Source organism: Panthera onca, chromosome B2 (genome assembly GCF_046562875.1).
Source record: "Panthera onca isolate mPanOnc1 chromosome B2, mPanOnc1 haplotype 2, whole genome shotgun sequence".
In the NCBI taxonomy this organism is placed as follows: Eukaryota; Metazoa; Chordata; class Mammalia; order Carnivora; family Felidae; genus Panthera; species Panthera onca.
Window position 1 is genome coordinate 66,072,407 of NC_138343.1, and position 27,339 is coordinate 66,099,745.

General features: G+C 39.0%; 1 protein-coding gene and 1 non-coding gene across 4 annotated transcripts; one reads left to right on the plus strand and one right to left on the minus strand.

The window, feature by feature from the left end:
* CGAS (cyclic GMP-AMP synthase) lies at nt 1-26,328 on the minus strand. 3 transcript variants are annotated; one of them, XM_060615944.3, is made up of 5 exons: nt 25,353-26,328; nt 17,272-17,491; nt 11,571-11,807; nt 3,493-3,592; nt 1-1,239 (listed from the first exon to the last, which is right to left on the minus strand). In XM_060615944.3, exons 1-5 carry the CDS (start codon nt 25,983-25,985, stop codon nt 888-890), a joined length of 1,542 nt encoding a protein of 513 aa, XP_060471927.2. In that variant the 5' UTR covers nt 25,986-26,328; the 3' UTR covers nt 1-887. The 3 variants fall into 3 exon arrangements, with proteins under 3 accessions (XP_060471927.2, XP_060471928.2, XP_060471926.2); XM_060615945.3 differs by having other exon boundaries at nt 3,493-3,595; nt 17,272-17,449; nt 25,353-26,327; XM_060615943.3 differs by having other exon boundaries at nt 3,493-3,595; nt 25,353-26,324.
* On the plus strand, nt 16,834-16,941 carry LOC132668150 (small nucleolar RNA U13). The gene has a single exon (XR_009605508.1). It is a non-coding gene; the product is annotated as a small nucleolar RNA U13 (small nucleolar RNA).
* Nucleotides 26,329-27,339: the final 1,011 nt, after the last annotated feature.

The window sequence follows — 27,339 nt, forward strand, 5'->3', positions numbered from 1 at the left end:
TACATTAAAATTTTAAAACCTTGTTTACTAAAACACCAAAAATGGTAAAGACACTCCACACAATGAGAGAAGTTATTTGTTACACAGACAACCAACAAAGCGTAAGTATCCAAAATATATAAAGAACTACAAAAAATGAGAAAACAGTAAAATAGCCAATAAGAAAATGTGCAAAATGTATGAATGGGAAAAAGTTAACAAACAGCAGCTGCTTCTACGTTGAATGCTGCCTGAGCACAGAGGAGAAAGGGTAACATTTGGAAATAGCAGGTATGGAAGTACCTGTTTCTTTGAATGTTGTACCATATGCATGTATTGCCTTTTCAGAAATATATATAAAAGTGTTACTAAATATAATAAAAGTAAGTTGTATGTTTTATATTTATCCATGTGCATTATTCTATATTTTGCTATGACATGGATTTCCTGAGACATGTAGAGATGATGTAGACTTTTCATTTCCTTCTTACTGATTCTGGCATATGTGACAAGACATTGCTTCCAAATATGTTTGAGCATTGAACAAAGTCTGCCATTTTTATGGAGGCAATGATCATTTCTAACATCTCTTGCAAATCTCTACATTTGTGCTAGGTGAGAAGTGGTGTTTACTAAGTGCTTGATGAATTTAATTCAGGTGATAAGTATTTTGTCCTTTTCATTCCAGTCTAGTAAAGCTTTTATATTGTAAATACTCCTTTTGCTTCTTTATTCCTTGACTAACCTCTTTCCTAGGATAATCAATCTGTTTATACTGATTATAGTTCATTAAGACAAAAGAGTTAAATGATTTACATTCATTTTAGTTAATCATTAATGTGACAAATTTCAAACACTGCAATATTATAAAGTCAATCTAATTCTTGATTCTTTTTAAAAATATAATTTCAAAGTTTATGAAAAACTGGAAATCCATTGTTTCTCTCATATTCAATTTCCTTTGATAGAAATTCTTTACTTATTTTGTCAATTTGGTCCCGAGAGAATAGATTGAATCCAGGAATAAAATAATGCTCAAGATGTTCTATCTTGAGGCACTGAAGAAAGTATGCCACACAGTTATCAAAACAGAGCTCCAGGTCTCTAGTGTGCCAGTGACTGTCTTGTGACTCCTGGGTACATACATGAAAGAAGGCAGTTTTCACATGGTAAGAGGAGAACTTATCCAGTTCCTTTCGGTTTTCAAACTTTATTTTCAATTGTTCTAAAAGATATTTCATTAGTTTTAGACAATCTTTCCTGTTGAATAAAAAAGAAAACCACTTATTTTTTTTTATTGACAACCTGCTTCATTCCACAAAAAGCTTTAGGCATGTAACAGGAAAAAAATACAAAGATACAATAAACAGGGGCGTGTGGATGGCTCAGCTGGTTTAAGTGTCCAACTCTGCTCAAGTCATGATCTCACAGTTTGTGAGTTCAAGCCCCACGTCAAGCTCTCTGCTGTCAGCACAGAGCCTGCTTTGGATCCTCTCCCTCTCTCTCTGCCCCTCCCCTGCTTGCTCTCTAAAATACGTAAACATTAAAAAAAAGATACAAAAAAAAAAGATACAATAAACAATACAGACATTATAATATATAAAAAATTAAAAATAAAGATATGTAATTATAGGGCCATTCTAGAACCTGTTTTCAAATATATGCTTTCAAGTTTCAAACACATTTTATTCTCCCCTCTTATTTTTAGCTTAAATATTTTATTCTATCAGGATAGATTCAACTATATGAAACTGGCAGATATTTATTCATCCAGTCATTTAGTACCTAGAAAAATCTCATTTTAATTTTTACAAAATGGGGGCAGATGACTGGCTCAGTCTGTAGAACATGTGACTCTTGATCTCAGGGTCATGAGTTCAAGCCTCATGTTGGGCATATAGCCTACTTAAAAAGATAATAAAATAAATAAATGATTTTCGTAGTTATTTCGTAGTTAACAAAATTTAATGTTTATAAAACTATTTAGGCTTATTAGAAATATAGGGGCACCTGGGTGGCTCAGTCTGTTGAGTGTATGACTTCGGCTCAGGTCATGATTTCACTGTGAGTTCGAGCCCCACGTCAGGCTCTGTGCTGACAGCTCAGAACCTGGAGCCTGCTTCGGATTCTGTGTCTCCCTCTCTCTCTGTCCTTTCCCCATTCATACTGTCTCTCTCTGCCTCTCAAAAAATAAATAAATGCTAAAAAAAGAAAATTAAAAAAAATATATATTTTTTGGGGGGTGCCTGGCTGGCTAGCTGGGAGGAGGGTACAGTTCTTAATCTTGGGATCATGAGTTCAAGCCCCACATGGGTATAGAAATTACTTAAGTAAAACTTTAAAAGGAGAGGGGATCCCTGGGTGAGTGGGTCAGGTGGTTAAGCACCCAACTCGTGATTTTGGCACAGATCATGATCTTGTATTTGTGGGTTTGAACCCCACGTTGGGCTCCATGTGGATGGTGTGATGCCTGCCTGGGATTCTCTCTCTCCCTCTCTGTGCCACTCCCCCACTCTCTCTCTCAAAATAAATAAACTTGAAACAATTTTTTAAACTTAAAAAATAAAAAAGATATTTTTCGTTTTTTAACTTAAAATTTTTTATGTTTTTTTTTTTTTTTTTTGAGAGAGATAGAGCAGGGGAGGGGCACGCACACACACGCACGCACACACACACACACACACACACACACACACACAGATAGAATCCAAAGCGGACTTCAGGCTCTAAGCTGTCAGCACAGAGACCAATGTGGGGCTTGAACCCACGAACTGTGAGATCATGACCTGAGCTGAAGTTAGATGCTTCATCAATTGAGCCACCCAGGCGCCCCAGGAAATATATTTTCCTTAATGCCTGTTTCAAAGCCTACATATGAAGCCTTAATCTCCCGTGCCTGCATGTGGGGCATTCTTGTTTTGACCTTTTAACTTTTGTGACCCTTCTACTAGACAACTTTAGAAACTCGAATGATGAGTTTGAAAACTCTTTTCAATCTCAGCTCTTTACAGTGCATATGTTAACAAGAAAAATAATTACTTCTTAGTGTTGTTCCAAGCAGAGCTAATCAGTCCCTGGCCTTCACCACGAACAAACCATCTCAAAGCAGGCACCAGTATCCAATAAGAGTAATCTTTTAGTCTCCTCCCATTATGTGACATTAATGCTCATTACCTTAAAGCAACCAGACGACTCAGACACATCCAATTGTCGTGGCTAGCCATGGCGAGTGTTCATATCCTCTCACTCTGTCCTACTTCATACAACTATCTGATCCAGGTTCAGGACTTACTATGCTCCCTGGCCTTGCCTTCTAACACTATTTCCTTGGTCCCTTGGATCTGGCTTCCCTGGTTTCATGCTCACACTCTAGATAATACTAGGGTCGATCCAGCCATGTGCTGCCCCCAGGACTCAACTCAACAATGATCATCTTCAGACTGGAGCTATGAAATCAACAAAGAATTAAACATTCCATTGGTAATTTGCCATTTAACAAAATAATGAAGTTACCTGCAACACTTCATCCCATTAATTTCACAGCATGTTTTAGATTGTCCGTGACTTTTCAAAATGTCCTTTTCAATGTGAGAGAAAGATAGCCGCCACGTTTCTTCTTAATTTCCAAAAAAAAAAAAAAAAAAAGTACTTTATCAAAAGCATCCATATATAAACAACACAATACTGAAATTATTTCATTAAAATATCACTCTGGAAGATTTCTAAAGGGAGACAGACCAAAAGAAATGAACACATAATGTAATTACATATTAAAACAAGTGATCTGAAGCAAATAATGGGTTGAAATAGGAAAAATGGAGGGGAGCATCAGGAGCATAATATAGTTAGCATGATAAGATGAATGTATTACCTTTTATATATTGCTAAATTCAGTTTAATATTTTGTTTCAAAAATAATCTGAATCAACTGATTCAAAATTTTTGTTTATTTTTTTATACCATCCTTGCAAGTTTTGGTATTCGTGTAAAATGAGCTAGGGAACATTTCCTTTTTTTCTACTCCTTGGGAGAGTTTATATAAGAATAAAATGATTCCCCCTCCACTTCTAGAGTTTTTCCATGGCCATCTCTTTTACATTCGCCTGACTATCCTATTATCTAGTTGTTTTTATACCAGAAATATATGATTGGTTTATAATTTAAAAATTAATCAATATACTGTCTCATTAACAGAATAAAGGAAAAACATATGGTCATCTCAATAGAAGCAGAAAATGCAGCTAATAAAATTTAATATATATAATTTAAACAAAAAACATCTCTCAGCAAAGGTAGATTTTTAAAAACCTAGCTATGATAATATAAGGCAAAAAGTTGAGGTTTTTCCTTTGAAATTAGGAAGACAGGATGTTGGTTATCCTCATTTCTGCACTGGCTATCCTAACAAGCACAGTGAGGGAAGGAAAAACAGGGACATAGCACTGGAAAGGGAGAAATAAAGCTATTATTATTGAAAGATGATAAAATTGTATACATAGAAAATACAAAAGAAGCTGGGTGACAGGTACGTGTATGTTCTTCAGTCTACTTTTCTATTGGTTTCAAACTTTTCATAATAAAAAGTTACAACTTCCTATGAGTAAATCTAACAAAATATATACAAAACTTAAATAGAAAACTTTAAAACTTTGGCACAATAACACTGAGATCAATGGAACAGAATAGAGAACCCAGAAATGGACCCACAAACGTATGGCCAGCTAATCTTTGGCAAAACAGGAAAGAATATCCAATGGAATAAAGAGTCTTTTCAGCAACCGGTGCTGGGAAAACTGGACAGCGACATGCAGAAGAAGGAACCTGGACCACTTTCTTACACCACACACAAAAATAAACTCAAAATGGATGAAAGATCTAAATGTAAGACAGGAAGCCATTAAAATCCTCAAGGAGAAAGCAGGCAAAAACCTCTTTGACGTTGGCCACAGCAACTTCTTATTCAACATGTCTCCAGAGGCAAGGGAAACAAAAGCAAAAATGAACTATTGGGACCTCATCAAAATATAAAGCTGCTGCACAGTGAAGGAAACAATCAGCAAAACTAAAAGTCAACCGACAGAATGGGAGATGATATTTGCAAATGGCATGTCAGATAAAGGGTTAGTATCCAAAATCTATAAAGAACTTATCAAATTCAACACCCAAAAAATAAATAATCCAATGAAGAAATGGGCAAAAGACATGAATAGACACTTCTCCAAAGAAGACATCCAGATGGCCAACTGACCCATAATAAATGTTCAACATCACTCATCATCAGGGAAATACAAATCAAAACCACAATGAGATACCACCTCACACCTGTCAGAATGGCTAACATTAACAACCCAGGCAACAACAGATGTTGGCGAGGATGTGGAAAAGAGGATCTCTTTTGCATTGTTGGTGGGAATGCAAGCTGGTGCAGCCACTCTGGAAAACAGTATGGAGGTTCCTCAAAAACTTAAAAATAGAACTACCCTATGACCTAGCAATTGCCCTACTAGGTATTTATCCAAGGGATACTGGTATGCTGTTGTGGAGGGGCACATGCATCCCCATGTTTATAGCAGCACTATCAACAATAGCCAAAGTATGGAAAGAGCCCAAATGTCCATCAATGGATGAATGGATAAAGAAGATGGGTGTATATATATATATATATATATATATATATATACACACATATACACAATGAGTATTACTCAGCAATCAAAAAGAGTGAAATCTTGCCATTTGCAACTACATGGATGGAACTAGAGAGTATTATACTAAGTGAAATTAGTAAGTCAGAGAAAGAGAAATATAGGACTTCAATCATGAGGACTTTAAGAGACAAAACAGTTGAACATAGGGAAGGGAAGCAGAAATATAAAAACAGGGAGGGGGACAAAACATAAGAGACTCTTAAATACAGAGAACAAACAGAAGATTATTAGAGGGGTTGTGGGAGGGAGGATGGGCTAAATGGGTAAGGGGCATCAAGGAATCTACCCCTGAAATCATTGTTGCACTATTCTAACTAACTTGGAGGTAAATTTAAAAATAAATAAATAGATTAAAAAAAAGGAAATTCTAAAACTTCACTGAGAAGTATTAGAGGAAATCTAAATAAATAGAGATGTGCACGCTGTACATGGATTGGAAGACTCATTATTATAAATATATCAAGTCTCCCCAAATTTATCTATAGATTCAATGTACCCTCAATCAAAATTCCAAAAAAAATGTTTTTGTGGAACTTGACAAGAGGATACCAAAATTTTAATGAAAACACAAAGGCTCAAGAATATCTAAAATACTCTTGAAGAAGGACAAAGTGGGAGAGTTTGCTCTACCAGATATCAAGATTTCTAAAGCTACATTATGTATGATACTATGGTATAGCACAAGGACAGAGGTTTTAATTGGACAGAATAAAGACTTTAGTAATAGCTACACAATATATAGACAATAAATATATGGAAAAGGCACTGGGCTAGGGGTGCTCATTACTGTATAAATCCATTTATGAAATCCACTTATACCATTCTGGAAAAGGCAAATCTATAGAGATAGTAAACAGATCAGTGGTTGCCAGAGGGTTGAATAAATGAGGCATGGGGGTCTCTTTAAGGCAGTGAAGCTATTATGTAAAGGTAGATACATGATACAATGCATTTGTCAAAATCAGAACAACTCTATAGCACAGTGAACCTTGAAGTATGACAACTTTAAAAAGTCATTTAAGAGATCAAGTAAGCCCAGGAAATAACGCAGACCAGCAGAAGGGACTCTAACTATATTACAAATGTATGAAACAACCTCCTTGAAGGGGGCTGGTGTAGAAACAAAAAAACCTCCCTGAAGGAGGGGGGTGGAAGCAAAGAAAGTTACTTTGGAAATGTTGTCTCTGAGACTGAAGGCAATAGAAACTGTACATAAGCTCTGTATTCCAGTTGATAATATAAATACAGGCGGTTACACATAGAAATGTTTATAGATATCTGTATACACTGGGGTCACTATATGTATATATATTTCTTTGCTCTTTTAGCTGAGAGTGATGACACCCTGGTAGCAGAGCACGCATAGCGCCCCGATCTTGGTTTCTAGTACATTTCCCAATAAAAGGATCCAGGGCTACTTGGAGAAATGGCTGATTCTAGGACTGAAGCAGGAAATACACAAGATGAGCCTGGAGCCTCTTGTAGTTACCAGAAAGTGAGTTAGTACTAAAAACAAAATAAAACAAACTCCACCCCCAACTACGGGGGAGTATGTCAAGGGATACAGCAATCAACTGGAAGAGCTCTCAAAGGCAAAAGCTGAAACAATTTAGACAATAAAATTAAGTGGTACTGGATTATAGCTCAACATAAAAAAAAAAAAATACCCATGAGTGCTTACTAATATGACTGCTTAAGCAAATAAATAAATGGGGAAAAGGAGACAAATCTCCCATGAGGAAGAATTCCAAATAATTTATGTAAATACTGTGCTCTAAAAAGGTGGAGCATAACTCTGCCATTCTTTTTTTTAATGTTTATTTATTTTTGGTGGGAGGAAGACGGGGGGAGGGGCAGACAGAGAGAGATACAGAGAATCCAAAGCAGGGTCAGACTATCAGCGCAGAGCCTGATGTAGGGCTTGAACCCTCGAACCATGAGATCACGATTTGAGCTGAAGTCAGATGCTTACTTACTGAGCCACCCAGGCACCCCAACTCCCCAATTCTTATGTGTGAATTGTGCACAGTGACTTCCAAATAGAACAGTATGAAAAAGGGGAAAAAGAGTAACAGTGGAGAAACCTGACAAATGGCTTACCTCAGCCTGGTTCAACGACAACCATGCTAAGTCATGTTCGTGGCATGTGCCTTTGATAGGATATGATGAGAATGGCATTACCTCTGTTGTCTTCTGCCCAAAACCCAGAACTCCAGTTTAATCACAAGAAGACATCAGACACCTATCAATGAGGGACATTCTACAAAAGACCTGACTGGTGCTCCTCAAAACTATCAAGGGCACCAAAAATAAGGAAAGACTGAGAAACTGTTACAGTTAAGAGGAGCCTAAGATGACATGATGACTAAATGTAATGTGGTACCCTACATAGGATCCTGGAACAGGAAAAGGGAGATTAGGGAAAAACTAAGAATATCAGAATTAAGTATGGGCTTTAGTTAACAATCGATATTTGTTCATTAATTATGACAATGTAGCATATTGATGTAAGATGTTAAAGATAAGGAAACAGGTATGGAGTATATAGGAACTCTACTATCTTTTCAATTTTCCTGCAAATCTAAAACTATTTGAAAGTTAAAAGTTTATTTTTGAAACTACATTGAGATTTCACTTCTTACTTTTTGAATTATTCGCGAAAATTCCAAAGTTTAAGGAGTTTGGTTGCTAAGGCTGAGAGTGAAATAGGTACTCTCATACATGGCTGTGGGAATGCAAATTGTGCAGTCCCTATGGGGGTGATCTGGCAATGTCCAGCAGATTTATATATGGATTTACTCCTTGATCAGCTGTAAAAACAGACTGAGAAAAGAAATGAGTGCTACCTTTATATAAAGCCAAAACTCTATCTTCAAAATATCTCACTAACTGAAAAAAGGGAGGTGTACTTTTTATCTTAAAAGATAAAGGTATATGGGGTGTCTGGATGGCTCAGTTGGTTAAGCATCCGACTTCGGCTCAGGTCATGATCTTGCGTTTCAAGAGTTCAAGCCCCTCATCGGGCTCTGTGCTGATCAGAGCCTGGAGCTTGCTTCCGAATCTGTGACTCCCTCTCTTTCTGCCCTTCTACTGCTCATACTCTGTTTCTCAAAAAATACATAAATGCTTAAAAAAAAAAAAAAGATAAAAGTATATATTTACTTACACGACGAAACGAAAAACAATAAAGAGGGTTTCCAGTCAGGGAAGGAGAGAACAGTGTAGAGCAAACATGAATGGAAGCTGTGGTCCTCTAGAAATTCCTTTTTCTGTAGCTTTGACTTTGGAACCATGTGAATGCCTTATACATTTATGAGACAAAATTAAATCAAAATTGAAAATCTAGCATGTAAAATTTAAAACCATAATGAAACAAACAAACCTAACTATTTTGAGTTGGGTAGCTTAACCACCTGGAGAAATTCTTTCAAGTGGATTTAAGCTTGGTATTTTGACTGTCCTTTTATCTTTTTTTTTTTTTTTTTTTTTTTTTTATTTATTTTTAGGACAGAGAGAGACAGAGCATGAACGGGGGAGGGGCAGAGAGAGAGGGAGACACAGAATCGGAAACAGGCTCCAGGCTCCGAGCCATCAGCCCAGAGCCTGACGCGGGGCTCGAACTCACGGACCGCGAGATCGTGACCTGGCTGAAGTCGGACGCTTAACCGACTGCGCCACCCAGGCGCCCCTGTCCTTTTATCTTAAGAACAAAAGAACTACAAAAAAATCTTAAAGTGTTTTTTTTTCAATTATACTCTTGATAACAATGCTGGTATTATTTTGAAACAGGTGGAAAGATTTTTAAAATTCTTAAAAATTTGTAAGTAAAAACCAAACAAATCATATTTTTAAAAATATAGCTTATAAGACCAGAACATTTAAAGTAAAATGTTTGGAAAGAGAAAAACTAAAATAGGTGATATACATGTCTGCAATCTAGCATGAGTATTTTCACTGCTAACATGCCCCTCTGTTCAGTCTTTCAGATAGAGATGGGGGTTGAGGGGCATACTTGCCTGAACACAGATAATCTGCAATGATAGGAGGAAAACAGCCAAGGTAATGGAGAGCAAAGGTCAGCTGAGCAACCATCACAAGCATCCACTTTCATCTCAATGCAAGGATGTGACGAACTACCCACAGGACCACTGAAGGACTCTCTCATCCCTAATTTGATTTGTCTCCCAGTCTTGCCCACGGCAGTCGGTAGCAGACCACTAAGAGGGTGGTATGGGTCCTGTTAAGATTTCTGTATCACATACAGTGAGGGTTTCTTGGGCAGCTATTCTAGAAATTATCCAGGGGTGGAACCCCTCTTTACAGAAAGCTATGTTCCTTTTACAAAATTATGAATAATGATATATGTAATATCCTCTTACAAAACAACCTTTCTTGCAGAAAACGACTCCTATATATGCGCAATATAAAAAGTTATCATGAGTCCACAAAACATAAGCCATCAAACTAAGCATGATCAATGAATTCCAAGATTTGTTCAGAATACTAATTTGTAACGTGGTTCATACATTTCATGATCTTTTCCATATCCCTGGAATCCAGGTGCAGTAGGTACCAAAAGTTCTTAATTTATAAGACAAGAATAAAATAATCAGCTAACCTGATTTTAGGTAGACTAACTCAGCCTTGAATGTTTTAGCTGTAGACTAACTCAGAACCTGAATGTTACCCAAGAGCACCATCTGAAAACCTGTTCTTACCCGTGAGGCCAGAGTACACAGGTGAGAAGACCAACTGTAGCTGAGGATGCAAAGGTCTGCTAGCTGCATGAGGAGCAGTGGAAGGGGAAGAAGACAGAAGAAAAGAAGTATGGCTGGGAATGAGAGTCTAGACTCTGATAAATTAATAATATATAACTGCCTTGTGCTGAACTAGGGATTTTATTTTTTAATATTTATTTATTAAATAAATAAACAGGGGGAGGGGTAGAGAAAGGGGGATAGAGGATCCAAAGCAAGCTCTGACTTTAGTGAAGCAAGCCCATGTGGAGCCTGAACTCACAAAAAGAACCGTGAGATCATGACCTGAGCCAAGGTCGGACGCTCAACCGACTGAGCCACCCAGGTGTCCTATGAACTGTGATTTTACATAAAGTGTCTCATTTTTTCTCTTCCCAGAAATTTTCAAGTAGCTTTTTTTTTTACATTTTTTTTTTTTTTAACATTTATTCCTTTTTGAGAGACAGAGCATGAGCAGGGAAGGGGCAGAGAGAGAGGGAGACGCAGAATCCAAAGCGGGCTCCAGGCTCTGAGCTGTCAGCACAGAGCCCGACGCGGGGCTCAAACTCACGAACTGCAAGATCATGACCTAAGCCGAAGTTGGACGCTCAACTGACTGAGCCACCCAGGTGCCCCATAAACTTTCAAGTAGCTTTGAGAGACTTGGTTAACTAGCCCAAGATCACACACCTAGTAAGAGAAGAAGCCTCAGGATTCAGATCCAGGGCAGTCTGACTCCAAGGCCAGTACTGCCTTTCTCTATTGAAAACAAACTAAAAATAAACTTGAAATGTGGGTGAGATGATATTTTAAAACCAAGTATTTGATATTACTACTACAACTATGCCCTTTTCAATTCCCTTTCTCACCAAACTCTCACCTTGTAGTCTATTTAGCCTTATGGCTCTTGAAATGCCGACCGCACCAGTTACACTGCCCTAGTATATAACATTAACAGCCCTTGGGTCGCCTGGCTGGCTCAGTCATTAGAGCATGTGACTCTTGATCATGGGGTAGGAAGTTCAAGCCCCATGAACTGGGCATAGAGCTTACGTAAAAAAAAAAAAAAAAAAAAAAAAAAAGAAAAGAAAAAAAACACAGACAACTCTTTTATATGTTTTTAAGTTAACCTTCATATTCAAGATACCTTGAAAACCATTTCCTTCCTTTGCATGCTTGGGGACCAGGTAAAATGGCTGCTGTCTTAGACTGCTTCTAACTTTTGTTCCAAGCCAGTCCTTGACGGGCAGGCCATTCTTGGTGCTAGCAGGCCAGCTGGTGTTTAACTCCAAAGCCAGGGTTATATCCACAGATATTTCTTTAGGTTTTCTAATAAGAAGTGTTACAGCAGGACTCCCTCTCTTCTTCCTCTGGACAACGACATCTGTTTAAACACATAAAAGGGAAGATAGCATTTATCAATCCAGTTTTCTTTGAAAATATAGGGAAGATAATATATCTGTAATTGGAGATCTATAAAGTGCTAAGTGTAAGGTGCAAATTAGTTCTAAAGCGAAACTGACCCCACAAAGCAAAGTGTTTTCCTCATTTCACCAATATTTATCAATACCTACCATGGGGAAGCATTGTCAAGATTCTGTCTGGTATAAATGATGAGGAGCCCATGAAGACTGTGGGCTTTGGGAGTGCTGTGATTAACTTTTCACTTAAATTTATGGATGGCATTTTGGAGGGAAGCCTAGAGAAGAGACCAGATGAATGGCAGGGAGGAGACAGGCAATCGAGAAGACCACAGCAACAGTCCAACACAGAAGTTGTATGCCTGCAGCATCACAGAAGCAGTAGGCATGAAGACACAGGGAGTGATCCATGTTACTACAGCATTATTCACAACAGCCAAGACATGGAACAACTTAGGTATCCATGGATGGATGAATGGATATAGAAATTGTGGAACATACATACCATGGAGTATCATTCAGCCTTAGCAAAGAATATCTTGCCATTTGTGACAACATGGATGAACTTGGAGGGCATTACACAAGGTCAAATAAGCCAGACACAGAAAGGCAAATACTGTATGACCTCACTTATATGTGGAATCTAAAAAAGTAGAATACATAGAAGCAGAGGGTAGGATGGTGGTTACCAGGGGGTTACCAGGAGTTAGAGAGTGGGGGGAAATGGGGAGATGTTAGTCAAAGGGTACAGAGTTACAGTTATGTAGGGCAAGTATGTACAGAGATCTAAAGTACATCATGATGACCATCGTTAACACTACTTACTACACTGTTTACTAGAAATGAGCTAAGAAAGTAGATTTCAGGTACTCTCACCACACACAGAAAAGGCAACTATGTGAGAAGATAAGTTAATTGGCATGACTGCTGAAATCATTTCACCATGTATATGTGTATTACATCATGTTGTACACCTTAAATACAGTTGACTTTTGAACAACACAGGTCTGAACTGTGCAGGTCCACTTCTATGCATTTTTTTTTAGTAAATACAGTATAGCACTGCAAATGTATTTTTTCTTCCTTATGATTTTCTTTTTTTCTTTAAGTTTTTAAATTCCAGTTAGTTAACATGTAGTCTAATATTAGTTTCATATATACACTATAGTGATTCAACACTTCCTTACCACATCCAGTGCGCATCACAAGAAGTGCACTCCTTAACCCCATCACCTATTTAACCCATCCCCCCACCCACCTCCCTTCTGGTAACTGTTAATTTGTTCTCTATAGTTAAGAGTCTGTTTCTTGCGGGGCGCCTGTGTGGCTCAGTCCGTTAGGCATTCAACTCTTGATTTTGGCTCAGGTCATGATCTCATGGTCATGGGATTGAGCCCCGCATCCTGCTCTATCCTGAGTGTGGAGCCTCCTTGGGATTCTTTCCCCCTTTCTTTCTCCCTCATGTGCGTGCTCTCTCTCTCAATAAATAAATATTTTTAAAACAAAAAAAAAGTCTGTTTCTTGGTCTGCCTTTCTCTTTTTGTCACTTTGCTCCTTGGCCATGATTGTATAGTGATTAGTACTCTGTGTTGTGTCACTCTGCTCCTTTGTTTTATTTCTTAAATTACACATGAGTGAAATCATATTGTATTTGTCTTTCTCTGACTGACTTATTTCACTCAGCATAATACTCTGTAGCTCCATCATGTCATCGCAAATGGCAAGATTTCATTTTTTATGGCTGAATAATATTCCATTGTGTATATATAATACATCTTTTTTTTTTTTTTTTACATCTTCTTTATCCATTCATCAATCAACGGACACTTGGGCTGCTTCCATATCTTGGCTAATATAAATAATGTTGCTATAAACATAAGGGCGCATGTATCCCTTTGAATTAGTGTTTTTGTATTGAGTAAATACCCAGTATTGCAATTGCTGGAGTATATGGTAGTTCTATTTTTAACTTTTTGAGGAACCTCTCTACTATTCCAGAGTGGCTGCATCAGTTTGCATTCCCATCAACAGTACACAAGAGTTCCTTTTTCTCCACATCCTCGCCAACAACCGTTGTTTCTTGTGTTTTTGATTTTAGCCATTCTGATAGGTGAAGTGATACCTCATTGTAGTTTTGATTTGCATGTCCCTGATGATAAGTGATAATGAGCATCTTTTCATGTGTCTGTTGGCCATCTGCATGTCTTCTTAGGAGAAATGTCTGTTCATGTCTTCTGCCCATTTTTTAATTGGATTATTACTTTATACATTTTGGATACTAACCCTTTCTCAGATATGTCATTTGTAACTATCTTCTCCCATTCTGTAGGTTGCCTTTTAGTTCTGTTGATTGTTTCCTTTACCATGCAGAAACTTTTTTATTTAGATGCAGCAATCCCCTTTGATTTTCTTTAACATTTTCTTTTCTCTCGCTTACTTTACTTTAAGAACATAGTATATGATACATATACAAAATGTGTGCTAATCAACTGTTTATGTTATTAGTAGGGCTTCCAATCAACAGTAAGCTCTTGGTAGATAAATTTTGTTAACTTATACACAGATCATTATGTGTATTTTTTGTTAAGTTATACATAGATTATTATATGTGTATTATACACAGATTATACATAGGAGATTATGTGTATTTTTTGTTAAGTTATACATAGATTATATATGTGTATTATACACAGATTATACATAGGAGATTATGTGTATTTTTTGTTAAGTTATACATAGATTATATATGTGTATTATACACAGATTTTCGACTATGTGGGGTGGTGCCCCTAACTGTCCTGTTGTTCAAAAATCAACAGTATATAGAGATTGTATTATTTTTTTTAAAGACACAAGTAGCAGAAGTGAGAGGAATTAAAGAGGTTCAAATCAACAGAACTAGTAGATGGACTAAATCTGTAAGGAAGAAGGTAGAAGTCCGGAATGCCATCCCAGGATTTTGGCCTGAGAAATGAATGATGTTGATTTGATTCTTCAATATGGAATAATCAAAAGGAAGAAAGATTGGGCTGAGATGTATTTCATTTTAGACACAATGAGCTCTAGGTGTTTGGAGAACACCCAACAGGAGATGGCTACTGGGCCGGTGGCTTTGGTGGTCAGAAATTCAGTATCTCTAGATGAGAGATACTGGCTTTGGGATTGGGAGGTATACAAGCAATAGTTAGAGACTACTCCCAGATAAGACTTCTGGAAGGGACCATAATGAGAGAGAAGAAAGAGGACCAAGGAGAAAATCCTGGAGAATGCCCTCATTTTGTTATCACTAAATCTGTAAAACTACCCACATTTTACCCATTATATCCTTCTACCCTCCTATTACTACTGAGGAAGCGTACACCCCCCTTTCAAAGGCTACCCCTGCACATGGTGTCTGGATTCCTTCTTTCTTACCTTCTTAACCACCGTGTTTTTTCAACTGTTCCCTCTCTCCTCCATCAGTGGGTGCCCCCTCCCTACTGGATCATTCCTGTCTTTATACAAAGGATTCCAGTATCTTTCATTCTAAAATATGCCTCTCTTGACCCCAACCTACCTCTTCCCCATGCTTACTCACCTTTCTATGTCCTTTACAGCTGAAACTTTGTAAAGATATGCCTACACACACCCCAGTGAAACTGCTAAGTCCAAGTTACCAACTCCCACAAAACTGAAGACTAAATCCAGTGGTTTTCCGAATGTCAGTAGCACTCTACACACTGACCACTCATTCTGCACTTAGTCTCCTTTTGCTCCTTCTCTTCTCAACCTCTAATGGGATCCTCTTCTTGCCACTCTGCTTAACACTGCAACTCCCCCTCCCCCATCCTATTGCCAACACTTTTCACCACAGGACTTACTACTTTCTAGTAGTGAAGATAATTATGTTTTCCATTTGTTATGAATTATATGTCTGTCCCTACATAACTAAGGTACAGAAGGGTGAGGATCTTCATTTATTTGTTCATTACTACATCCCAAACACCTAGAACACCTGGCACATTCGATGATCAATGAATACTGATTCATGAATAAATTAATCAATGCTCTCTGCCTATGTGGTCTCATCCACTGCCAATGCCATTTATGTGTTTACATATAGCCCAAACATATCCTCTGAACTTCAAACCCATATCCAATTACAAACTTGATACACTCACTTCAACGTATCACAGGAATCTCTAACTTAAAATCTCCAAAGCCAAAAACTCCTAATCCATACCCTAAAATACATTCCTCCTCAGTCCTTCCCATTAGAAAAGGGCACAATCAATTCACACAGGTGCTCAATCAGAAACCTGGAGGCCTTCTTTAATTCAATCCTCTTGAACCCCCTACACTTAATCCAGAAGTAAGCATTGCTACAGCTTGGATGTGTCTGCTTCTCTCCATTCCCACCTCCATCGAAGCCACCACTATCTTTCACCTGAATTACTTCAATGTCTTCCTTTTTCTTTCCTTTTTTTTTATTTGCCTTTTTATAATATCTTCTCCAGAGAAGTCAGAGTAAACTTTTAAAAATACAAAGCAAATCATCACTCCCTAATTAAAACTTCAATGAACATGGTATCAATCTGAATTCATTTCCAGGATCTACAAGTCCTTGCAGTATGGTCCCTGGCCACCTCTTCAACTGCATTTCATGTCACTCTTCCCCTTGTCCACATAGGCCTCTTTTTGTTCCTTTAACTTGCCAAGCTCTCTTCAGCCTTGGGGTCTTACTCCATCCCAGTTGCTACTACCTCTCCCAGTTCATTCCCTTTAGAGCACTTAATGTAATTTGTGTTTACAAGCTTCAAGAGGGGATTTCATGCAATCACATGTAACCAGTGGCACAGGCAGCCATTCAGTGAATATCCAATGAAAACCAAACTGAACAAATCAACCTTTAGGAAGAACACTAAGAAAATGTAGTAACTAAAATCAAGAGCAAAGAGTTGTTTCTAAGAAGAAGTGGTCAACAAGGAGGTTAAGAAAGATCAGGAAAGGATCCTTTTGTAGTTCATTAGTGTGATGACTGGGCGTCCAAGCTGCTGTGTGACAGACATGTGCCTCACTCAAGCCCTGTTATGAAGTAGGCACTTTACCTCTCTGATGTGGGGAGAAAAAAAAGATCATGAGAGGAGTGTACATTGGCAATTAGTAGGTATAATTAGACGTTTAAGAATCAAAAGCCAAGGAGCACCTGGGTGGCTCAGTCAGTTGAGCGTCCAACTCTTGGTTTCAGCTCAGGTCATGATCTCACAGTTCTTGAGATCAAGCCCTGAGTCAGGCTCCATACTGACAACTTGAAGCCTGGTATTCTCTCTCTTTCTCTCTGTCCCTCCCCTGAGCACACACATGAGCATCCTCTCTGTCTCTTTCTCTCCCCCTCTCAAAATAAATAAATAAAGTTTTCAAAAAAGAATCAAAAGTCAAAATTCTTACCTTCAATGTTTTCAATTTCTTTCTTAATGATTTTCCTAAACTTCAACAGCATCTTAGAAGCTGATAATATTTCCCCTTCTAAAAACGGACTCAGAGGATTTCCTTTAGGATTTCTTTTGAACTTCACAAAGTAATACGCACCACTGTTGCGATACTCTTCTAGCTGAATTCTGGAGACCTCCAGTTTGAACATAATATCAAATTCATTAGGAGCAGAAATCTAAGAAATAGTAAAAAATACTCGCTTGTGAATATTTTCCAAGCAACACAATTTTTTTCTTTAAATTTCTGCTTAAAACCCCCACTCTGAAAAGCAAGATCCCTAATATTTATACCCTCTGGGAGTGGGACTGGTGGAGCGAAGAGAGCATTGTTGCTTTGGTTGGTAGGTTCCATACCCTTTTTTTAAAACCAAAAGTATGCGGGGTGCCTGGGTGGCTCGGTGGGTTAAGTGTAGGACTTCGGCTCAGGTCGTGATCTGTGAGTTTGGGCTCAGGTCTGTGAGTTTGAGCCCTGCGTCGGGCTCTGTGCTGACAGCTCAGAGCCTGGAGCCTGTTTCAGATTCTGTGTCTCCCTCTCTCTCTGCCCCTCCCCTGTTCATGCTCTGTCTCTCTCTGTCTCAAAAATAAATGAACGTTAAGAAAAAATTTTTAAAAAGTAAAAAAATAAAACCAAGAGTATGCATTATTTTTATAATTTAGAATAATTTTAAATGATATCATGCAAGCTTTAAAAATCTGTACCAGTTTTTTTCTGAATTTACAGATTAATAAAATTAAAAGCCTTTAAGTGCTATTTTTTATGTGACAAGACACACACTCCAGCCACCCTCTTGTCACAGTGGTCTAAAAAAACGTGTGTAGCCATGTGCTGGCTAGTTGAGCAAAGGCCTTCTCGTTATAGTTTCTGGTCACCCAAGTGAGTGTTAGTTCCAACTCATAGTGTCTTTAACCACAGCATTTTAGGAGCATCAAAGAATCTTTTTCATCCTCACAATAATAAATGAATCAGCAATTATAATAAATGATCATTTTTCTTATATTAAAAATGCCACAAAGGGACATGTGGGTGGCTCAGTTGGCTGAGCATCTGACTGTTGATTTCAGCTCAGGTCATGATCCCAGGGTCATGGGATTGAGCCCCACGTTAAGATTCTCTTTCTCCCTCTGCCCCTCTCCCTGACTCATGTTCTCTCTCTAAAATAAAATAAAATAAAATAAAATAAAATAAAATAAAATATTTAAAAAGCCACAGGGGGATACTGGGTGGCTCAGTTGGTTAAGCGTCAGGCTCTTGATTTCATCTCAGGTCATGATCTCATGGTTTGTGGGATTGAGCCCCATGTTGGGCTCTTTACTAACAGCTCGGAGCCTGCTTGGGATACTCTCTCTCTCCCTTTCTCTCTGCCCCTCCCATGTGCACACATGTGCGTATTCTCTCTCTCTCCCAAAATAAATACACATTTAAAAAATAAATAAATAAAATTTAAAAAGCCACAAATCTTTCATTAGTCAGGAGCATGCTTCAAGTACAGCTATTGAACTGTACTGTTCAAGAAGGTACCTATATGTCTAGTGACCATGTGAAACGTGGCTAGTCCAAATTGAGATATACTGTCCCGTATACCAAATTGTGTCCTCCCAAAATTAATATATTGAAGCTCTAGCCCCAAATGTGACTGTACTTGGAGACAGGGCTTTTAGGAGTTAATTAAGGTTAAATGAGATCATGAGGGTAGGGTTCTAATCTAATAGGATTGGTGGCCTTCAGAGGAGGAGGAAGAGGAGGAGAAGGAGGGAGATCCCTTTCTCACTGCCCACACATAAGGAACAGAATGAGGACCCAGGGAGCAGGTGGCTGTCTGTAAGCCAGGAAGAGTCCCCACCAAAACCTAACCATGCTAGCACTCTGATCTTGGACTTCCAGCCTCTAGAACTCTAAGAAATTTGTGTTGTTTAAGCCACTCAGTTTAAAGTATTTTTGTTATGGCAGCCTAAGCTGACTAGGGTATAATATGAGGGTCAAACACTTGGAAGTGACATCAGTGGGAATGAATTAAGAGCCTCTGAAAATCCACTCTTCCATAAAAGCAACAAGAACATGGGCAGAAATGGTCAATTCAATTTTTCAGGTCTGTAAATTAACTAAAGGCTTGCAACAATCCAGGGAGGCTTTATTCAAGAAAAATGGCTGAATCCCAAAAGGAACTGTGAACTTTGTGGGCACTACCCTGTTCTCATCCACAGAGCACAGAAGGTTCTCTTATTCCCATTCACTCTCAGAAACCCTCCACCAAGAGTAGCTACTATTCTAACAACATAGATGAAGTTCACCTGTTTGGAAACACCATATAAACTGAATCATATAAAATGTACTCTATTACATGTGACTTCTTTCACTTAACATGTTTATGAGATTTACTTGTTACATGTATTGGTAGTTTGTTCTTTTTCATCTTATGAAACATTCCATTGAACTAATGCAGTTTATCACAATACACTTACTTATTCTGTTGTGAGTATTTGGGTCATTTCCAGTTTTTAACTATTACAAAGCTGTTCTGAGCATTCTTATATATGCCTTTTGGTGAACATGAGCACTCATTTCTATTGTGTAAATGCCTAGCAGAACTGCTGGACCACAGGATAAGCATGTCTTTAACTTTAGGAGAAAAGTGTCAATTTTCTAAAAGGGTTGTACCAATGTATCCTCCCTTTATCAAGGTAAGGGAGTTTCAGTTGCTCCACATCTTCTCCAAGATGGAATTGTCAAGTCTAAAAATTTTAGCCATTCTAGTGGATACATGTGTAGTAGAATCACACCATGGTTTTAATTTACATTTTCCTGATGATTAATGATGTTGAACATCTTTTGTGTTTGTTGCTATTTGGATTATATACTAAAGCATCTATTCAAGTCTTTTGCTCAATTTTAAATTGGTTTGTCTATCTTTTTCTTACCGATTTGTACTAGTCCTTTGTCATATGTACATATTGAGAGTATATGTTTAAGTATCTGTTTTTGTACAGAGAGTATCTGTTTAAGAAATATTTGTACATCCTATTATTATGAAGACATTCTTCAATGTTTTTTCTAGAAACTTTGTTGTTTTGCCTTTCATCTTTAGGTTTATTATATATCTTTAAAATTATTTTTTAATGTTTCTTCATTTTAGAGAGAGAGAGAGAGAGAGAGAGAGAGATACAGAGAGAATGAGCAGCGGAGGGGTAGACAAAGGAAACACAGAATCTGACGCAGGCTGCAGGCTCTGAGCTGTCAGCACAGAGCCCAATGCAGGGCTCGAACTCACAAACAGTGAGATCATGACCTGAGCCAAAGTAGGATGCTTAACTGACCGAGCCACCCGGGTGCCCTATTATACATCTTGAATTAATTTTTGTGTATCATGTGTAGTAGATGGGTGTCAAGTATATACAATTGACCCAATACTGATTACTGAAAAAAGTCATCCTTTCTCCCATTGAATTACACTACTGCATATATTTTGTATTGAATTGAATTATATATGCAGGTCTGTTTCTGGACTTTCTACTCAACTGGCCTATTTATCTATCATTGCACCAATAATAACTGCTTAATTAGGGTAGTTTTATAGTAAGTCTTGCTCCTTGGTAGGGAAATCCTCCAACATTTTCTCCTTTAGAACTGTCTTGGCTATTCTAGGTCCTTTGCATTTCCACATAAATTGTATAATTAGCTTGTCAATTTAAACAAAAAAATTGATGGGATTTTGACTGAGCTGCATTGAATCTATGCAGATCAACTTGAGGAAAACTGAACATGATATAGATTTCCATTTATTTAGTCCGTTTTCAAATTTACTCAGCAATGTTTTGAAATTTTTATCATCTTTAGCAAGTTATTCCTAAAATATTTGATGTTCTTGATGCTATTTAAATGGTATTTTTACATTTCATTTGCACTTTTGTTGTTGTTAGAATATTGAAGTACTTTGATTTCTGTTTACTGACTTTGTATCCAGTAACCCTGATAAATTCACTGATAACAGTTGAGTAACACAGATTTGAACTGGGTAGGTCCACTTATACATGTTTTTGTTGCTTTTTTTTAAAAATAGTACAGTATTGTAAATGAATTGTGTCTTCCTCATGACTTTCTTAATATTTCTTTCCTTACTTTATTGTAAAATACAGTATATAATACGTGTAACATACGAAGTATGTATTATTCATACTGTTCATCAAAAAGGCTTCCAGTCCACAGTAGACTCTTAGTAGTTAAGTTTTTGGGGACTCAAAAGTTATATGCAGATTTTTAACTGCATGGGTGGGGAAGGATTGGTGCCCCTAGCCCCTGTGTCGTTCAAGGATCAACAGTATTTCTAATAGTTTGTACAAAAATTCAATAAAGTCATCTGCATAAGTAGGTTTTATTACTTCTTTTCTGATCTTAAGCATCTTTTCTTTTTCCTGCTTTGTTACATGGGCTCTATGTATTCCTTTATTTCCTCTTTTCTTGTTCAACATTATGTTTGTAAGATTCATTCATGTTGTTGCATGTGATTGAAGTTTATTTCTTTACTGGTTAATGTACCACTGGCTAAAACCACTACAATTACTTGATTTCTATATAACCTTTCACTCAGCCCAAACTATATGATTAGTAAAATGCAAAGAGGCAAAGAAAATATTATAGAATGGCAATTAGAGAATTTCTACAAGAAATCTTCCAAATTTCATCTAGAACTTGACAATATTACAGTAAAATATATGAATAAAAATGTGTCAATATGGAACCAAGTAAATAAATTACTGAGAGGTATGTTTTGTATCTATCCTTTTAACAATTAGAAAGAGTTTGGAATCCAATTTTGAAATCCAAGTGTATGCATAACAGAAGAAAATATACCAAAATGATAACAGTGAATAAAATAAACATGAGTAATATTGCTCTTCTTTATCCTTTTCCTAATTTCCCAAGGACATCAACATGGAAGAGGGGTGAATATGGAAAAGGCTGAGAAAAGTGGTATGTAGGTGGGACTAGCCATGGGAGCCTGCTAGAGGATTAACTGCTAGAGCCAGGCACTGAATCAACTCTACAATGAATATATATATATATATATATATATATATATATATATATATATATTATAATCAGTTTTTAAAAATCAATACATGTTTTAGATAAAACAAACTTCATTCCATTTCTTCCATCAGTGCATGATTTTAAAAAGGAGGGGCAGGGCACGTGGGTGGCTCAGTCGGTTAAGCGGCCGACTTCGGCTCAGGTCATGATCTCACAGTTTGTGGGTTCGAGCCCCACATCAGGCTCTGTGCTGACACCTCAGAGCCTGGAGCCTGCTTTGGATTCTATGTCCCCCTCTTTCTCTGCCCCTCCCCACTTGTGCTCGCGCTCTCTCTCTCTCTCTAAAAAATAAACATCAAAAAGAATTTAAAAAATTTTTTAAATAAAAAAATAAAAATAAATAAAAAGACAGGGCACCTGGCTGGCTCAGTCATAAGAGCATATGACTCTTGATCTGAGGTTATAACTTCAAGCCCCATGCTGGGTGTAGGGATTACTTAAATAAAACTTAAAAAAAAAAAATTGGGGCACCTGGGTGGCTCAGTTGGTTGGGTGTTGGACTCTTGATCTCAGGGTCCTGAGTTTAAGCCCCATGGGGTTATAGTGCTTACTTAAAAAAAAAAAAAAAAAAAAAAAGGAGACTGGCTCTGATTGGAAACTGTTCTTTTAAAAAAAAAAAAAAAATTTAACGTTTATTTATTTTTGAGACAGAGAGAGACAGAGCATGAACGGGGGAGGGTCAGAGAGAGAGAGGGAGACACAGAATCTGAAACAGGCTCCAGGCTCTGAGCTGTCAGCACAGAGCCCAACGCGGGGCTTGAACTCACGAACCGCGAGATCATGACCTGAGCCGAAGTTGGACGCTTAACCGACTGAGCCACCCAGGCACCCCTGATTGGAAACTGTTCTTTAAACATCTTATTTTGCCTGGGTGGTTCAGTCAAACATCCAACTGCAGCTCAGGTCATGTTCTCACAATTCATGGGTTCGAGCTCCACATCAGGCTCTCTGGTGTCAATGCATACATAGCCTGCTTCAGATCCTGTCTCCCTCTCTCTCTGCTCCTCCCCCATGTGTGCACGTTCTCTAAAATAATCACTCTTTTAAAGTCTTATTATCCCATCCATATAATTGAACAGATGGATACTTATACAATAAGAATTACACTTAATGGGCCACCTGGGTGGCTCAGCCCGTTAAGCGACTGACTCTTGATTTTGGCTCAGGTGATGACCTCATGGTTCTGGAGTTCAAGCCCTGAGACCAGCTCCAGGCTGACCGTGCAGAGCCTGCTTGGGATTCTGTTTCTCCCTGCTCTCTCTCTCTTGCGCACACACGTGCGCGCTCTCTCTCTCTCTCTCTCTCTCTCAGAATCATACTTAAGACAATCTAATGAAAGTTTTGCTCACTTGGCTTTCAAAAAACTTTTAGATGGAATTATAAAGTCTTCAGTGCTAAAAGCGTTTAAGATTCAAAGACTGATACATACACTGTCTTTCTGACAATAAACAAAAACATCACTGAGTCCACACCAATGAAATGAACAGCTGTTTAAGATACATTTATGTAAAACGTTCTGTGACAATGGAGTTTAAAATCTAGGTGGCAGTCAAAACAAAAAATATATGAAAGGTTTAATTTCACTGAAAGCTATCAGGTTAAATGCTTATCATGGGAATGAAATCTGAATCTGCTACCCTGAGAAGACAGAGGTGTTAAGAGAGACCATCCATCTTTTCTTCTTGAGCACATTCATTATTCATTTGCTTGAATGCTTGCTATGTGTTAAGGCTTAGAGACACAAAGATGCATAATATTTGGCTTGCTATCTTAAGAGTTTATAATCCTAAATCCTAAATCTAGAGTTTAATAATCATCTACTTCTGGAGAGCAGTTAACTGAATAAAGCCAATACGTAACTCTAAAATAAATTACAATTACCTAATAAGGAAATATTCTCAGCCTCTGTTTCTGTTCATGCTACTCCTAAGATCTTATACAGATCTAACAGAGGTGCACGGTCCAGCCCTGAAAACTCTGACAGCTTAAGCCAAAACACAACTAGAAATCTGTCACCGGTCAGGAAACAAACTCCAGTCAGGAACCTGTTCCTAAATCTTCAATTCATACTGGAATGAAGATAATTCAGCCACACACAAATGGGATGTGGAATACATACTTAAAAACAATCACATTGGATGTGTACTTAGGGAGTACGCTTTTTTAGTATCTATAGATTTTCTCTTAATTTTTAAAGAACATCACTCAACGGGGTGCCTGGGTGGCTCAGTCGGTTAAGCCGCGGACTTCAGCTCAGGTCATGATCTCACAGTTTGTGAGTTTGAGCTCCGCATCCGGCTCTGTGCTGACAGCTCAGAGCCTTCATGAAGCCTGCTTCGGATTCAGCGTCTCCCTCTCTCTCTGCCCCTCCCCTGCTCACACTCTGTCTAATAACTGAATGAGCGTTTAAAAAAATAAATAAATAAAAAATAAGGAGCATCACTCATTGTGAGCTTCCCATGACATCTGTATAAGAAATTGGGGAGAGAGGGAGCTGGGAGCAGCTGGAAGATGTTTTTCCTATGCAGTTTTTCCCATAGGAAAAATGTTCTTAGATATACTGATTTTGTGGAATTTTTCACAGACCACTCCTAATTACCCAACTCAGAATTTGACTAGGGAACACCAAGTATAGCACTGTTACAGAAACTCAAGCTGCTTGCATGAAATGAATCCATATATTTGAATTCCCCCAACAGCAGGGTCTTGACAAGAGCTGGCAACCAAGCTAGCTGTATATTCGTGGGATGTATAGATGGAGAAACGAGCAAGTGTTCCCCTTTTGGGGTACAACTATGTCACAGGCCACAAGAGAACAAGAGGCTGAGTTACTTTCGAAGGGAAGTGAGGGAACGTGGGAGTTGGGACTATCCGACAGGCTGGGGAGAGGGACGAGGAAAAATGGGTCCAGCTAGCCACGGGAACCGGAGGGGAGGCGCTGGGCGGCTCACCTTCACATGCTCGTAGTAGCTTCCGGTGCGCAGCAGCCCGACGTCTTTGAATTCGGAATCACAGCTCTTCAAGCCCCGCAGCAGGTGGTCCACAACCTTGTTCACAGTCTCAGCCGCCAATGAGATTTCCTGGCGCCTCAGCCTCAATTTGTCTAGCACCGCCCGGGGATTCCAGCCGCCGGGCGCCGCCCCCGAAGCTGAAACTAGCGGGCCAGGGCTGGGAACCTCCGTGGGCTCTGGCGGGGGTCTCTGCTCCCCAGCGGCGCGCGCGCTGCCCCTGCGGCGAGAACTAACCCTGGAAAGGGGCGGCCCCGCCGCCGGAGGCTCCAGCTTCGCCGCCGAAACCGCCTGCCCCTCCACCGCGTCCTCAGCGTCCAGAAGCGCCTTTTTGGCGCGGGCACCCCGCGCGCGTACCTGGGGTCTCTCCGGGGAGCCGGGGATGCTCCTCCTCTGCAGGGATCCCGCTGCCCCGACGGCGCCGCACTTCCGTGAGTTGGGTCGGGTAGCCCCAGGGGCGGACGGAGATTCGCTAGGTTCCTCCCGGAGACCCTTCACTCCCTGAGCCGAAATCTTGGAGGTAGCGGTCGCGGCCTTTGAAGCTGTCCTCGTGGCCTTTCCGCCCCGGTGATCCATGGCTGGCGCTCTCTGCTCCCCGAAAGCCGGGAGACTCGGCTTCGCGAAAAGGCCGAGGGAGGAGAAGCCAGCAGTCAGAGCGAGAAATGAAACTTAAAAATCTGGCGGGAACGCAGGAAACAGGGAGGGGAGCACGCACCCTGGGTGAACGCTGGGAGTTCCCTGGGAGCTACGCCCCGCCCACGGTGGTGCGAAAGATGCTAACTTTCTCACTCGGCAGTACAAGCGACGTGGCTGGGCGGGAAAGCACGCTAAAGCGGAGGGAAGCAGAAAACACTTTCCGGAGCTTTGAAACAAAGTTTGACGGATTTGCTCGCTTCCTGCCTCAAGGGATTTTGGAGAACTACAGACCTTCTTGCACATTGAAGTTGGCAGAGAAACTTTTTATTTTTCTTATTTTTTATTAATAAAATTTTTAAAATTTATTTTTGAGAGAGATGGAGAACCAGCAGGGGAGGGGCAGAGAGAAGGGGAGGGATCTGAATTCACAAACGGTGATATCATGACCTGAGCCAAAGTCAGCCGTTTAACCGGCTGAGCCACCTAGGCGCCCCGACTGAGAAACTTTTTAAATGTAAGTTTAAGTGAGGGTTATTTTTTAGTAACGAGAAATAGGAAATGTTCAACTTTTACAAGGTGGGAATGAACTGAGAACTGCAATTGGAATAAATATTTCATTTTATTTGACTTTTTGAAAGCTCACAGTCTTAAATTGTGTAGTTCTTATCCGTGAATTTTACCCATTGGTTCTCAAATCCCATCAAAAATTGGCACTTGCGCCTGGATGGCACAGTCCGTTAAGCATCTGAGTCTTGATGGATACAGTATTCCACTCAGATCATGATCTCAGAGTTTGTGAGATCCAGCCCTGCAGTGGGGTCTGAGCCTCCTTGGAATTCTCTCCCTCTCTCTTTGCCCCTTCTCTGCTATTTCTCTCTCAATAAATAGACTTTCTTTCTTTCTTTCTTTCTCTCTCTCTCTCTCTCTCTCTCTCTTTCTTTCTTTTTAATGGCACTTAGGGGTGCCTAGGTGGCTGAGTTGGTTAAGCCTCTGACTTCTGTTCAGGTCAGGATCTCATGGTTCATGAGTTCAAGCCTCACTTCAGGCTGTGCACTAACAGCTCAGGACTGGATGCTGCTTCTGATTCTGTGTCTCCCTCTCTCTCTGTCCCTCCTCCACTTGTTTTCTCTGTCTTTCTCTCTTTCTAAAATAAATAAATTAACATTTTTAAAAAATGACACTTACATTTTAAATTATCCATGCTGCTTTGGCCATTGCGATTCCAGAGTTCTCCATACAGGCTTTCAAATATCTATTTTTCTAAAGCCAAGCCCTTTGCATAAATAAATATTAG

Coding starts and splice junctions, on each gene's coding strand:
- CGAS (XM_060615943.3), bottom strand. CDS start 25,985: ATGGATCACCGGGGCGGAAAGGCCACGAGGACAGCTTCAAAGGCCGCG. Junction 17,492..25,352: donor GCTACTACGAGCATGTGAAG/GTGAGCCGCCCA, acceptor ACTATTTCTTAG/ATTTCTGCTCCTAATGAATT. Junction 1,240..3,492: donor AATGGGATGAAGTGTTGCAG/GTAACTTCATTA, acceptor TTTATTCAACAG/GAAAGATTGTCTAAAACTAA.